Source organism: Elaeis guineensis, chromosome 6, assembly GCF_000442705.2.
Source record: "Elaeis guineensis isolate ETL-2024a chromosome 6, EG11, whole genome shotgun sequence".
NCBI lineage: Eukaryota > Viridiplantae > Streptophyta > Magnoliopsida > Arecales > Arecaceae > Elaeis > Elaeis guineensis.
This window is the reverse complement of record NC_025998.2, coordinates 118,917,605-118,930,755: the sequence shown is the minus strand read 5'-3', so window position 1 is coordinate 118,930,755 and position 13,151 is coordinate 118,917,605. Positions and strand designations below refer to the sequence as shown.

Below are 13,151 nucleotides of genomic sequence, written 5' to 3'. Positions count from 1 at the left end.
ACAAAATTGAGCCGAAGCCCGATTACAAATATCAAAGACAAAGCAAAAGCAAAAAATACAAAGATAGCGGACACTCCGACTATTCGTCGGAGTCGACTTTCTGCATCGGGAATAGCTCGGGAGCAATCGGTGTGCCCTCTCGGGTCGGAGTTGGACCAGAGGTCAGAGCCACCTCTGCTGGCTCAGTGTCAGCCTCCTCCGCAGCCATCGGATCCTCCGGCGTGGCGTCGGCAACCCCCTCTGCGACTGGGTCATCCGACCCCGGAGGGATGACGCCGCTCAGATCGAGCTCCGGGTGCAGACTCTGGATCGTATCTCGGGCGTCCTGGTACCCTACTCGGTAGGAGGTGAAGCCGCTCTCAAGAAGCTCCTCCTGGTACTCGTCCGAGCTACGGAAGTCCTCCACCGCCCAGCTCAGCGCCTCCTTGGCCAACTCTGCCTCCGCCTTCGCTATGTCGGCGTCTGCTTGGGTGGAGGACAAGTTCTCCTTGGCCTTGACCAGGTTCTCCAGGCTAACACGAAGCTGTTCGCGCTCGGCCTCGAGCTCCCTGACGCAGCCATCCCGCTCCCACCGCAGTTGGTGAACGAAGCGGGTCTTGCGCTGGATCTGCTCGTGAGCCGACTGAAGTTCGACCTCCGAAGCGACTAGTCCATCAGTGAGTCGGGAGATCTCCTCCTCGAGCCTAGCATCACGGTCGATCGACAACTTCAGTTGGTCCACCAGCGTTGCCTTCTCTGCCTCGGTAGTTTCGGCCCTATTCTTCCAGGCCATCCGGATGTCGCCGAACCTCTGGTACCCGACCTCCAGCTCGAACATATTGTAGATCAGCTGCAAATAGAAGATCGATCGTCAGAAAAATGAAATGATAAAAATAATAATGAAAGAGGAAGAAGACGAAGGGCTCACCTGGATCATGGTCGGGTAAAAGGAAGAGAGCATGTCGGTCATCGGTCGACTCTTCAAGAGCTCCTGATCGGTCAGCAAGATTGTCGCCTGGCACAACCTCCTAGCCAAATTGTGGTTGGCCAGGGCTGACGCTCCTTCGGGAACCCGAACATCGGACAACACCACGCGGTCCGTCGACCTTGTGTCGTCCGCCGACACCATCGGAGCTTTTTCACGGTCGGTCGCCCAGGCCCGAAGATCAGAGAGGGACAGGAAACTTAAACTCGATCGAGTCCCTCCCGAGGGTGCGACGGGGGCCGCTGCAGGTCGTTCGGGCTCACGTGCTTCGGCCCGAACCTCTTCCATAGTCGGGGGAACCGACGCTCCATCGGCTGCCCCCTCTGCTGCCCCTTCCTCGGTCGGTGCCTCGGGTGGCACTGTCGGCGCTGACAGTGTGGTGATCGGTTCAAAGCCCGATGCACATTCAGGATCGGGCTGCACCGCCACCATCGCAACGTCGATCGGGGATGATATCTGAGGCCTCTTGGGAGGCCGTGAAGGTCTGGCCCCAGTCGCCGGTCTCTTCCTCGCAGCATGTTGCCGAATATCGGCATCAGTCAGTCTCACTCTCAGCGGTATGCCTGCAATTTCAACAAAGGGTCAGCACAAGCCCGAAGACGGATGAAAAAGCCAAAGGATGACCGACAGACCGAACAATACCTAAGCGGGGAACTGAACTCAGGCCGGTGTCGTACAGAGCTTGCTCGATGATGAGCTCCCTCTGCTTCGGCACCGACACGTCCTTCAGTCAGTGAAAGTCCTCTTGGTCTCCAGCCTCCATCTGACTGTTTTCATTCGGTTGAGTCCGAGGGTCACCCCAGCGGGAAGAGAACCCCCAAGATAGTGAAGAGGAAGCAAAGAAAAATTGGTTCTTCCACCTATGAATCGACGATGGAAGACCGGTGATGAACGAAAGACCCTTTTGGAGATTGAAGAACCACCACCCTCGGGCTTTCGGGTGGGGTCGGAGGATGAAGAACGCCCGGAAGAGAGAAATACGAGGAAAGATCGGCAAAAGCTGACACAACAGAGCGAAGCTGATTATCAATCGGACTGAGTTCGGCACCAGTTGCACCGGACAAAGTCCGTAATAATCCAAGATGTTCCGGACGAACTCCGAAATCGGAAAGCGAAGACTTGCCCGAAGGTCCTCGACATAAAAGGCCACCTAGCCCGGGGGTGGGTTGTTAACCCGACCCTCAGTCCCAGGGGCGAAGAGCTCGAACTGCTCCGAGATACTGTACTGCTCCCTGAGCCATTCGACGTTTGCCGTTGAAAGTGAAGAAACCTCCACCTCTGGGGTCGATCAGGAATCGTCGGTCGGGTTCCCCGACTGACTTTCTCGAGGAGAGGTTCTAGCCATGACGCTAGCCCCAGAAAGGAGAACAAAAAGAAAATGACGAAAGAGGAAGGGTGCAAGAAGACAAGAATAGGCAAAACTTCGAGAAGAGCTTTCGAAGGGAGAGCACGAAGACAACTACCTGGAATGGAGGGACAATTCGACAAAGTCTCAGCGTCAGAAATGAATTTGCAGCAAAAAGTGAAGTTTTGGATGTAAGTGGCCGCTTATATATAAGGCCCTTTGACGGTCGAGATGAAAGCGCACCGAGCGAGGGCTTCCCGGATGCCGACACGTGGCAGCGCCTGGGCCCTTCCTCGGTCCGACGGTTCGATGCACCTGCCTTCAGATCAAGCCACGTCACCTCCATCTGCGTGAATGGTTCCGGCCCAATAGCCCCCTGACATGTGGCGAGAAAATCGCTTCTCGAGATTCATTAACCGACGACGGTTCGTGTTTCCAAGGAGATGGCGGTTCGTGTTCCTAAGGAGACGGCGGTCCGCATTCCCAAGGGGATGGTAGTTCACATTCCCAATGGGACGTCTGACACCGGATCGTTCATTGGTACGGTCGTCAGAGTCGGAGCATGACGTGATGGATAACCACTCCTTTCGCTCGAAGCCGTCGCTCACGTGGAAATGCTGGCCGACACGACATATGACTCAGGAGTGGGGGGGCAACTGTTGGGCTATACCGACCGACCCCTCTACGCCGACTTACCTTCAGACCTGTTCGATCGATGCTCGACTCTACTGACCGGACTGACCGACGGCTCTGACAATGGCTGCCGACAATATGCGGCCGAAGGTATGTCGGCCGAACAGACCCATACTATTCCCGACCGACCGAGCGGTCGAGCCCAAATCACTGACTCACTGTCGGAGGTGGCAGCCGACGTCCGACTTCAGCAAGGCATCAGACCAGCCGACGGTATCTCCGGGTCATCACCCGACGTCCCGACAGTCGAATATCGATGTATAGTCGGTCAGCCTGTCCAAATGTCGTACGACGGCTATGGGCTGCTGTCCTGTCAAGGACATGTTGTGCGACCGCCCTGGGGTATTGTCCTGCCAAGGACATGGGTTAATTCTGACAGTCCACGACGATTTGACAGCCCCCGATGATTTGATAACTCCCCAGTTATCTACACCATTAATAGTGGGACCATACCGTATTCTACTATAAAAAGGGGTAAGGCAACAGTCTTGGTAAGCTTTCTCAAGTTTTAAGCAAGCTTTCTCAAGCTCTTTCAAGCTGAGCCTCTGATTTTTCACTGTTGCCTAGTCTCCTCTTTAACTTGACCGTCGGAGGGTCCCTGCCGGAGGCATCTTCAGTCTGTGAGGATTTCTCTTGCAGATGCGCGACCTCAGCGATCGGGCGACGGGGGGATTGGGCGCAACAAGATGCTTAACATTTTTTTTGACAAAAGTAAAATTAAGTTTCTAAGCGAATCAATTAATTTATTTGTCAATTTTTCATTATCTTCAATGTTTAATCCAAATTAGTGTTATTGCCAAGTGGTTTGGTCTTTATGCTAAAATCAATATTTTTCATACTATACTTAGGTCTAATTAAATTTAGGGTGTGCTTCGTATGAGGTGATGATCCTAAGATCAAAGTGATAAAAGTGAAAAAGACAAGATCTTTGATTTCACCATAATGATCCTACATAACAATAATCCCAAATCACCCCCTTCTAAAATCACCATCCAATTTAGTAATTTTAAATATGTCATTGAGGATAGATTTTCAAGATCACCAAGAGCAATGATCTTAGGCTAAATTTTAGATATAAGAGTACACCTAATTAGTCTAGCAAAAAATTTGATATATCAATATATTATTAATATATTATATATATTATATCACATTAATATTATATATATAGTATTCATAATATATTTTATATTATAATATAATATTAATCATATTATTATCATATTATTATTCAATTATATTTATATAACTATAATAGAAATATATTAGTATATGTTATGTTTATATTATAAAATTTATTTAATATATTACTTCTATCTACCTTATTTTCCTAGTCAAAATAAATATTAGTATAAAAATAATAATATAATATAGCTATAAATAAAAATTATTAATTCTATAATAATAATGAATATATTTTTATAATATTAATAATTTTGCTATCAAAATTATAACTAATCTATTCAAATAATTCTACATATGAATTGCTTGGACCTACTATTAGCCATTTATGTGTATTTTCTTGTAGTTTATTTGAAAATTTTATTTAGTAGTTGCAAAATATATAGAATATTTCAAAGGAAAGTTTGGTATTATATGGTTAGTGATCTTCATTTTCTATGGCATACTAAGCAAATTACTCATGTATAACAAAGAATCTTTAGTCATTGAAATATAGCATGCCAAATATAATGATTTTAAATCATCGGAGATCAAATGGTGATCTAAGATCACTATAGTGATCATATTTGTTTCACCAAATCCCACCTTATACTCATGTATGATCATATTAGATTTAATTTGTGTAAACAAAACTGAAAGACCTTTGTTAAACTAGATAAAATCATGCATAACAATAACCATTATCCTTTTATGAACCATTTGAAGCAAGCTGTATGGGTCCTTCTTTGCGAAACTTTCCTTCTAGGATCATCTTTAACATTATTGTTGGCAATATTTATTATAGATTATTAAATTTCTCTTAATTAATTATAGTACATAAATTTTAATACTCTGCTTGGAATTATATATATTAAAATGAGACAACCCAACTACATGTCAAACGGAGGCTAACCAACATAGTTGCCCCATTTTAATATATATATATATATATATATATATATATATATATATATATATATATATATTAAAATGGGGCAACTATGTTGGTTAGCCTCCGTTTGACATGTAGTTGGGCCTTTTGGATGCCATGTGTCCAGAAAATCGCATGGAGAGGAGAAGAAAATTTGGAGATTCGGATCGAGAAGGACAAAGCGGCCATAAAGATGAGGACATCGTCAATGAAGGGGGAGAATTCGCGGATGAAGACCTCCAGCCTGCATTCGACCGTCACCCAAGGCTCGCTAATGACGAGCTTCCCTATCGGCAACCATCCCATCCTAAATAATAAAAAAAATAAAAAATAGAAAAGATGAGAGGAAGGACCTGTCGAATCTAGATAAACCAGTGGTCCTCCCTCTTGATTGTTGGGGAATATATGCCGGAGCCTAGGAGAGATGGCGGCAGTCCGCTGATCCAGACTTGTTCCGATGGCCGTCGATCATATTTTTGGGAGAAGCAGCCACAGTTTAACGCCTCCCTCCATCGATCTCCTAATGATCGATAGATCGCAAGCACAACTGTCGGAAAACTAGCTAAGAGCCTTGACAAGAGGGCGGTATTCCATTGATCGCGTGTTTTCGACGATCGTCAATTGAGATGCAATGGAGTGGAATGATGTTTCGGGCAGTCTTCTTTAACCGATCTCCCTCAAGACCGACAGTCATCGGGATGCCAATGGTTGGGAGAAGGCTATTGGTGGTTGGGAAGGCCTGATGACTCATCGATGGAGGTTAATCGAGAGTTTGATCAGCGGCCATGGGGGTTTTGGGTGATGATCGGGAAAAACAGAAGGGAGGAGAAAGATCTAACGGATTTGGGGTTTTGGGTTCACACCTGAAATCCAAAATTCAGTCGACCCATTTGCTTTAAAACGGGATGGATTCAGATTTTTAGATTTTAGAAATCTAGATCCATTAATCCATTAGTTCGTTAATAATTGACTTGATCAAACCACATTGAGTTAGTTTGACTTGGTTTGGGGTTATTTTATAATTTAGCCCCTGATGAAGAATTTATTATATAATATTTTTTTTTCAATTATTTTGCGAGCAGAGAGGGAGGCGATGGAGCCATGGGGAAGAAAGGAGAAAGAAAAAAAAATATTTTTTAAAAATAAAATATAATATATAAAAATAATATCATGTAATACCTTAATTATATTTTATAATAAAATATTATAAAAAAATACTATTGTAAAACTCTCTCTCTATATATATATAAAATAAACTCTCGATCGACAGTCATGGGGGTTTTGGGTGGTAATCGGGAAAGAAAGAAGGGAGGAGGAGAAGGGCCTAACAGATTTGGGGTTTTGTGTTCACACCCAAAATCGAAAATCCAGTTGATCTATTTGCTTTAAAAGGGGGTGGATTCGGATTTTCGAATTTTAAAAACCGAATCCATTAATCCATCAGCCTATTAATAATTGACTTGATCAGACCACATTTAGTTGGTTTGATTTGGTTTGGGGTTGTTTTGCGATTTAGCCTCTGATCAAGAATTTATTATATAATATTTTTTTTTAATTGTTTTGCGAGTAGAGAGAGAGGCGGTGGAGCCGCGGGGAAGAAAAGAGAAAGCAAAAAAAATATTTTTTAAAATAAAATATAATATATAAAAATAAAATTGTGTAATACCTTAACTATATTTTATAATAAAATATTATAAAAAAGTACTATTGCAAGACTCAAAAAATATATATATATATAAATAAAAATTTTATATAATAATAAAATATAATAAATAAAAATATTATTTTAAAATAATATATTTATTAAATAAAAATATGTGTGGATTTATATAATTGTGTATGCTAGACATGTACGTAGGCATGTATTATTGGTTAATTATTAGAAAGAAATAATTATATATTTATTTTAAAATTATTATTTAAAAAAATAATTATATACTGTATATCGTATTGAGTTTTAAGTTAGTATTGATAATTATATTTTAATAACCTGCGTGCATGCTGTTATTGAGATACCTTTTGGATTCTTATCAAAAAATAAAAAAAAAATCTTTTGGATACACGCGGCACTTGGTGCAAATACGTACAAACTGCAGGATAACTATTCCAACCAAAAAGAATTGGGGCGTTTAATGCTTTCCTGGTCCATGACAGTCCGACAAGGTCCACCATAACGCGTTTCCAACGTACCTCACCTTGGAGTGCATCTAATGGGAAATCTGAATCCCACCAAATTTTTGGTGGTCTGGATGGTGGTGTCTCTCGATCAGGACCACCATTCAGCTAGGTGGTCCATATTGACTTTCTAGTAAACGCCAGCACCTAACCCTAATATGCAATTGCTTATAAAACAACTTTTTCTGTTAGATTATTCAAAATATTCCTTTTTTTTTCTGAAAAATGAATAACTCAAAATAATTAGGAAGAATGATAGGTCTGTATTTACAGTTTGATCCTTTCAAAAGGCAGTCTTATTATATTATAGCCACAGTATCTAATTTTTAAACTCAGATATTTTATTTACTTATCAGTTCTTATATCGGTTTTGCACGCGTTAAGTGATCAGTTTTGCTTATTAATTTGCTCTAATATCACTAGCAGCAATGGTGATGACGGATTTCAACTTTTTTTCTGAAAAAATAATAAAGTACCTGAGCAAAATTCATCTTATTCATGCAATAGAAATCATTTGCTCTCTCTTAAATATTTATTTGTGACGTTGACGGCAAATTTTTTTTATCAAGATTCAGTTCACATAAACTTGCTTCTGTGAGAATTTGTATAACATAATTTAGTAGTCGAATAAGGAGGCCAAAAAATATAGAAATCATGCAAGGTGGGATCTTATTCCTCTACTATTCTAGAAGAAGAACAAGAAGAAACAGAATAGGAAGAAAGATCTTATATATGTTTCTATAAGCACTGCCTGCTTGAACAATGCAACATGGTTGCTACATTCATCTTAAAATTAATCTAGGACTCATCGTCTCGAAAAATCTCTGCGAACCCTCATAAAACCACTATATATGGATAATTCTCCAAATGGACTACTTTAGAAATACAATCTAATCTCTTACCTTTACGGGTACTTGAATGGCAAAGGATGATAGTTCTATCTCTATCAATTCATGAAGTTGCCTAGATATTTCTAGGAAGGAGTACAACCAGGATCTTGAAGTCAGAATAAGAACATCAAAAGCTCTGGAAGAGAAATAACTCCTGTTTTTGTTTTTTTTTTTGTTTTTTTTTTTTTTTGACAAGTTGGGAGAGAAATAATTCATGCTAATCTATTTCCATCGAAAGATTTCAAAACTGTCCGATCATCCAACTTCTATAACAATGAAATCGAGGAACAAATGTGATTTGATGAATCACAGCATATAAGAAAGCAACCAGCCAGCAGTTTATATTCCATTGTCATATTTAGGAACCAAAAAAAAAAAAATGTCCCAAGCCACCAAGAACCCCATGCATGTTCCATAGTCATCTGCCTTGGTCTGTCATCAAATCACTCTTTTGGTTCCTCAACATCAACAAAATATCAAATCTAACAAGCACATGAAAGAAAACCACAACACCAAATAGAAACACAAAACCATTAAAACATGTTGTAGAACAAAACATATGCAAAAGTTTTTAAACACATCACAACATCCAAAGAACCACAACAGTGTTCACAGAGATTATCCCACTACTCCATAAAAGCCTACCTAGCTCTGGAGCCTTTTCTACAATACCAAGAAACTACTACTAACAACTATACTAATTAAACACCGATAGTGGCATGAAAGCAGCATTGCGAGAATCCACGACCACCATGGCAACATCGTCGTCGCTGGCCTGACCACCATGCACTACCACATGGCCATACTGGTAGATTGGATAATCTGAACTGCCCAAATTCTTGGGATTCAGATGAGGATGCATCATGGTATTTGCTGCCGATGCCGTCGCCGCCGCCACCAGCGGCGGCCGCTTCCTCTTCCTCTTATCGTAAGTGACCCCTCTCGCCTTCGCCTGGGAGTCTTTTACTTCCCTGAGGTAGAGCCTCACCGCCCTGGCGCCGAAGGGGTTGGCCTCCCGGTGGCCGCCATTCTCCTCGAAGGCGGCGCGGAGGCGGCCGACGAGAGCGTCGAGGCTGCCCCAGGCCTGGCGGAGCGGGCAGGGGCAAGGGCCGGGGGGGCAGGGGTGGCCGAAGAAGGGGCAGCCGGCGGTGTGGACCTTGGTCTTGCCGAACTGGTCCAGGTAGCGCAGGAACTCGAGTACGTGAGCGCCGCTGCACCGCGAGAGCGCCAGCGGCGGGCGGTGGTTCCTGAGGTACTGCCCGAACGTGTTCCAGTCTCGCCGCTTCTGCGACTCGTAGCGGCTCGGCCGCCCTTCGCCGGCGCCGGCATTGCTCGAGCTGTCGGAATTGGAGACGGAGGTGGCGGCCGACATTCTTGCAGTGTTTTTTTTTTTTTTTTTTTTTGCAAGTACTTCTGGGGGTATTTTAAAGTTAGAGTTTCAGGGGGAAACGGAAAGGAAGGATCGGAATGGTGTCGTGGATGCAATTTTTTTTTCCAAGTACTTCCTGGGGTATTATAAAGTTAGAGTTTTAGGGGGAAACGGAAAGGAAGGATCGGCATAGTGTCGTGGGTGCAATAGGAGTGAGTGTTTGGGATGGAACGAAGATTAAATGATGGAGGGCTTGTAGAAAACAAAGGTTTTGGTGGAAATGGAAGATGGGTATGGTTCAAGAAGAAGAAGAAGGACAAGAAGGGGATTTTTGGAGATGAGAGGAAGTGAGATGTGGGTCAAGAAGAAGGGAAGATGGGTGCGGTTGAACCAGAAGAACAAGAAGAAGAAGGGGGCTTTTGGAGATGAGAGGAAGTGAGAGATAAGAAAGCTTTTGGTGGAAAGGAAAGATGGGTGTAGGTCAAGAAGAGAAAGAAGGAGAGAGAGAGCGGGGCGGCGGCGCTTGACTGGAGATGAGAAGAAGAGATGGGGTTGTCTACAATGGAGAGATATGGTACTTATGGTGATAGAGGGAGAACTACGCAGTGACTCTCTATCGCTACGTACTGAATAAGTATGCATCAATATAGCATATGCTATGAAAATTGTATGTAAATTTCGTCCATAATTTAGTAATTGTACGTCCAAGCCCGTAGACTTAGAGAGCGACTGGTCAAAAGATAAGTAAACGCAGAAAACAAGCCAGGAAGACGTATGTGGACAGGAAAACGGGACCCACGACGTAGGCAACCGTGTCGTTTCCGCCGGATGTGCCATCCGACGGTCACGTACTTAAACGGATACGAGATCTCCCGTGGTACCCAAAAAAATATCATACGATACTATGTGCGTATTGAAACATCTATTTTTTATTTGAAACTGAACACAGATCAAATTTAATCGGATTAAAAAAAAAAATTTATTAAATTAAATTTAATTAAATTAAAAAAATTCAATCTACTATCGATTATTTATCATGTATAAATCATTTGAACTCGAAATAAGTGATTTGTAGTAGGTTTAAATAGATTGTATCGGTTTGGATTTTAATATTGATTCAATATTGATTTAAGTCTAATATGATCTATTTAAATTAATTAATTAATTTATTTATTAATTTAATATAAAAAAATCTAAACTTTTAGAATGAAGTCTAAATGAAGTATTGAAGTTTAAATTACACCGTCCCAAAATGAAAGTGAGTTTATGAAATACTAAATTGATTGGATTTGATTTCATACAGATTAAAAGTATAGAAATCGAATCCAACCATAAATAATCGATTTTTTATAAATTATCTCAACCGATTCCATCTGGTTAATTATATTTTTTGGCTGACTAAAACTGATAGTTATTGGGATGAATTGGATGGGTTTCTTCAGATTTGGTTATTTGCCCAACCCTATTTCTTGCTCAAAATAAAATTTCATCAACTTAATTTGTATCTCCAAAGGCATTGGGCTATGCAAGCAATGAAGATAGATCATTGCTATTCCACTTCCATGATTGTAAACCAAATCGTGCTTTAGAGTAATGGCTGCTAGAACATTATAATATTTTTCAAGGGCTCAGATAATGTTTGGAAAATGTATAAAATAATATAGTTATTGTTCTACTGTAAAATGGTTACCATATGGCGAAAGTAATAGTTGTTTTTGGATTTTTACATTATGTAAAACCTTTTTTTCCTCGATGAACATTTACAAACAGCCATAAGTCCCAGTCAAGGACAAATAATAGTAAATGAAACTTAATTTTATTCAAACAACTCAAGAATTTGTTGTTACAATCAACTATATCTCATGCACTAGTTTATTTTTGGTTTTTGCTTTTGGATAAGTTTTTTTTTTTTGGTAATAACGATAAGGTTTATTGTTAGTATATTATATATCATGACTTTGAATTTTCAAGACCAAGTTATGATTGGGTTTTCTAATGTTCCTGCCTCATTGTGAGTTGTGACTAACTTTTAAAAGCAAAAATAAATTAACTCTAGCGCGCATCTGGCACGCACAATGTATCTGAGAGGATCAAATATGGGATCCTTATACATTTTTAGATTGTTTCCTTCATAAATCATGATTGGTGGAACTTATGGAAAGAAATGCAAAAGTCTCAAAGTTCGACTTAGACATCTAAACGCTAAGACTTTCCCGTTACAGTAGTGGAGATAATAATGACCTATAGATAGCGAAAGCTGATGGTTCGCAAATAGAGCATATAGCTAGGAATTTGCAGGGAAGACCTTTTAGTTAGAGTAGAACGTTGATGGTGATAACTGATATTGCATTCATATTAATTCCTCATTGAAAGTATAATTGGTTAAAAACATGTCTTAACAATTTTGTTCTTGTGAGCTTGTTCTGTATGGATTCCATGTTCTTGCAAGATTGTTCATGTAAGGTCAAGTAATAATGAAAGGGTCCAGTCACCATGGTTTTCTTTCTTTCAATGATTAGCTTCTTAAACATACACTTTTGACAAATTAAATCACAAGATTGATAACATAAAAAGGATTAACTGCAATAAAGAAAACTTTGCAAGAAGAAAAATAATTGGGTTCATATATGTTTTTCAAAATGATTCATTTTGTCTTTTGATATAAGTGGAATATTTCTTCACCATGGGACACAAATATCCTTAGCCCTTATTGTGCTAGCATAAGTGCCCCTTTTATGCTTGCATTACTTTTTTCTTTAAGATAACAGAAAAGGATTTCTGTCCCACACCCTTGCTATGCTTGTACAATTACATGCATATATTACCCAAAATTTTAAAGAATCAACTGCCAAAACTTAGGGAATGGTGACTGTCAAATTTAAACTGAGTCATTTTACAAGAAAAGTTGCACAAGTTTTAAACATCATTTACACATATCCTGAATATAAGTTGTACATAATTTTCAATTGCTAAACCAAGTAAATAGGTGGGTGTGCTAGCGTAATCAAGACCAAGGGCATAAAATGTGATAATGAAAAATCAAATCATTCATGCAAAAAGCAGGGCATGAGTTTATTTTATTATTTTTTTGGGTGTTGGTGCGTGTCTATAAGTGTTGCAAATATTGGAATCAACTACAACTTTTTTCATGATATGCCTTTGAATAGTATTTTTTGTACTAATATTCAAATCCTAAACAGATTTGGAAGTTAAAAAGCATCGAAGAGGCCTAGATAAAGTAGGCATTAATTCCTTTCATCTTGCAAAGAGAAGGGAAAAAGGAGATAGACTAACATTTTTTTTTGAAGTATAAGAACTAATAGTAAGTTTCAAACCTTCATTTGAAATGTGATATTTTTGTCTAAAAAATTAAAAAAAAAAAATGAAGAATTGTTGACCCTCAAAAAATATGGGTCCTCTTTTTTAAAAAAATTGAATTTACAAGAGGTTGTCTCCCCTCTTGGATTAAGTTTGCTTTAGTTTAACCGCCGTTTTAGTTATGCACAAGACTTTTGCAACTTTTGGATTATAAAAGAGGAGGTTGCCACGCCAGACTAAATTTGACGTTCAATCTCAAATGACATGCTATTGAAGGAACGAAGTAGTGGGAATGAGAGATCATT

General features: G+C 40.3%; 1 protein-coding gene across 1 annotated transcript; it reads right to left on the bottom strand.

Moving 5' to 3' along the window:
• Positions 1–8,786: 8,786 nt before the first annotated feature.
• Positions 8,787–10,033, bottom strand: LOC105046770 (protein G1-like1). Its single transcript, XM_010925479.3, has one exon. The coding sequence runs from the start codon at positions 9,529–9,531 to the stop codon at positions 8,857–8,859; it is 675 nt and encodes a 224-aa protein (XP_010923781.1). The 5' UTR covers positions 9,532–10,033; the 3' UTR covers positions 8,787–8,856.
• Between the last annotated feature and the right edge of the window lie 3,118 nt (positions 10,034–13,151).

What these genes read in the sequence shown, in the direction of transcription:
- LOC105046770 (XM_010925479.3), bottom strand. Translation starts at nt 9,531, where the DNA reads ATGTCGGCCGCCACCTCCGTCTCCAATTCCGACAGCTCGAGCAATGCC.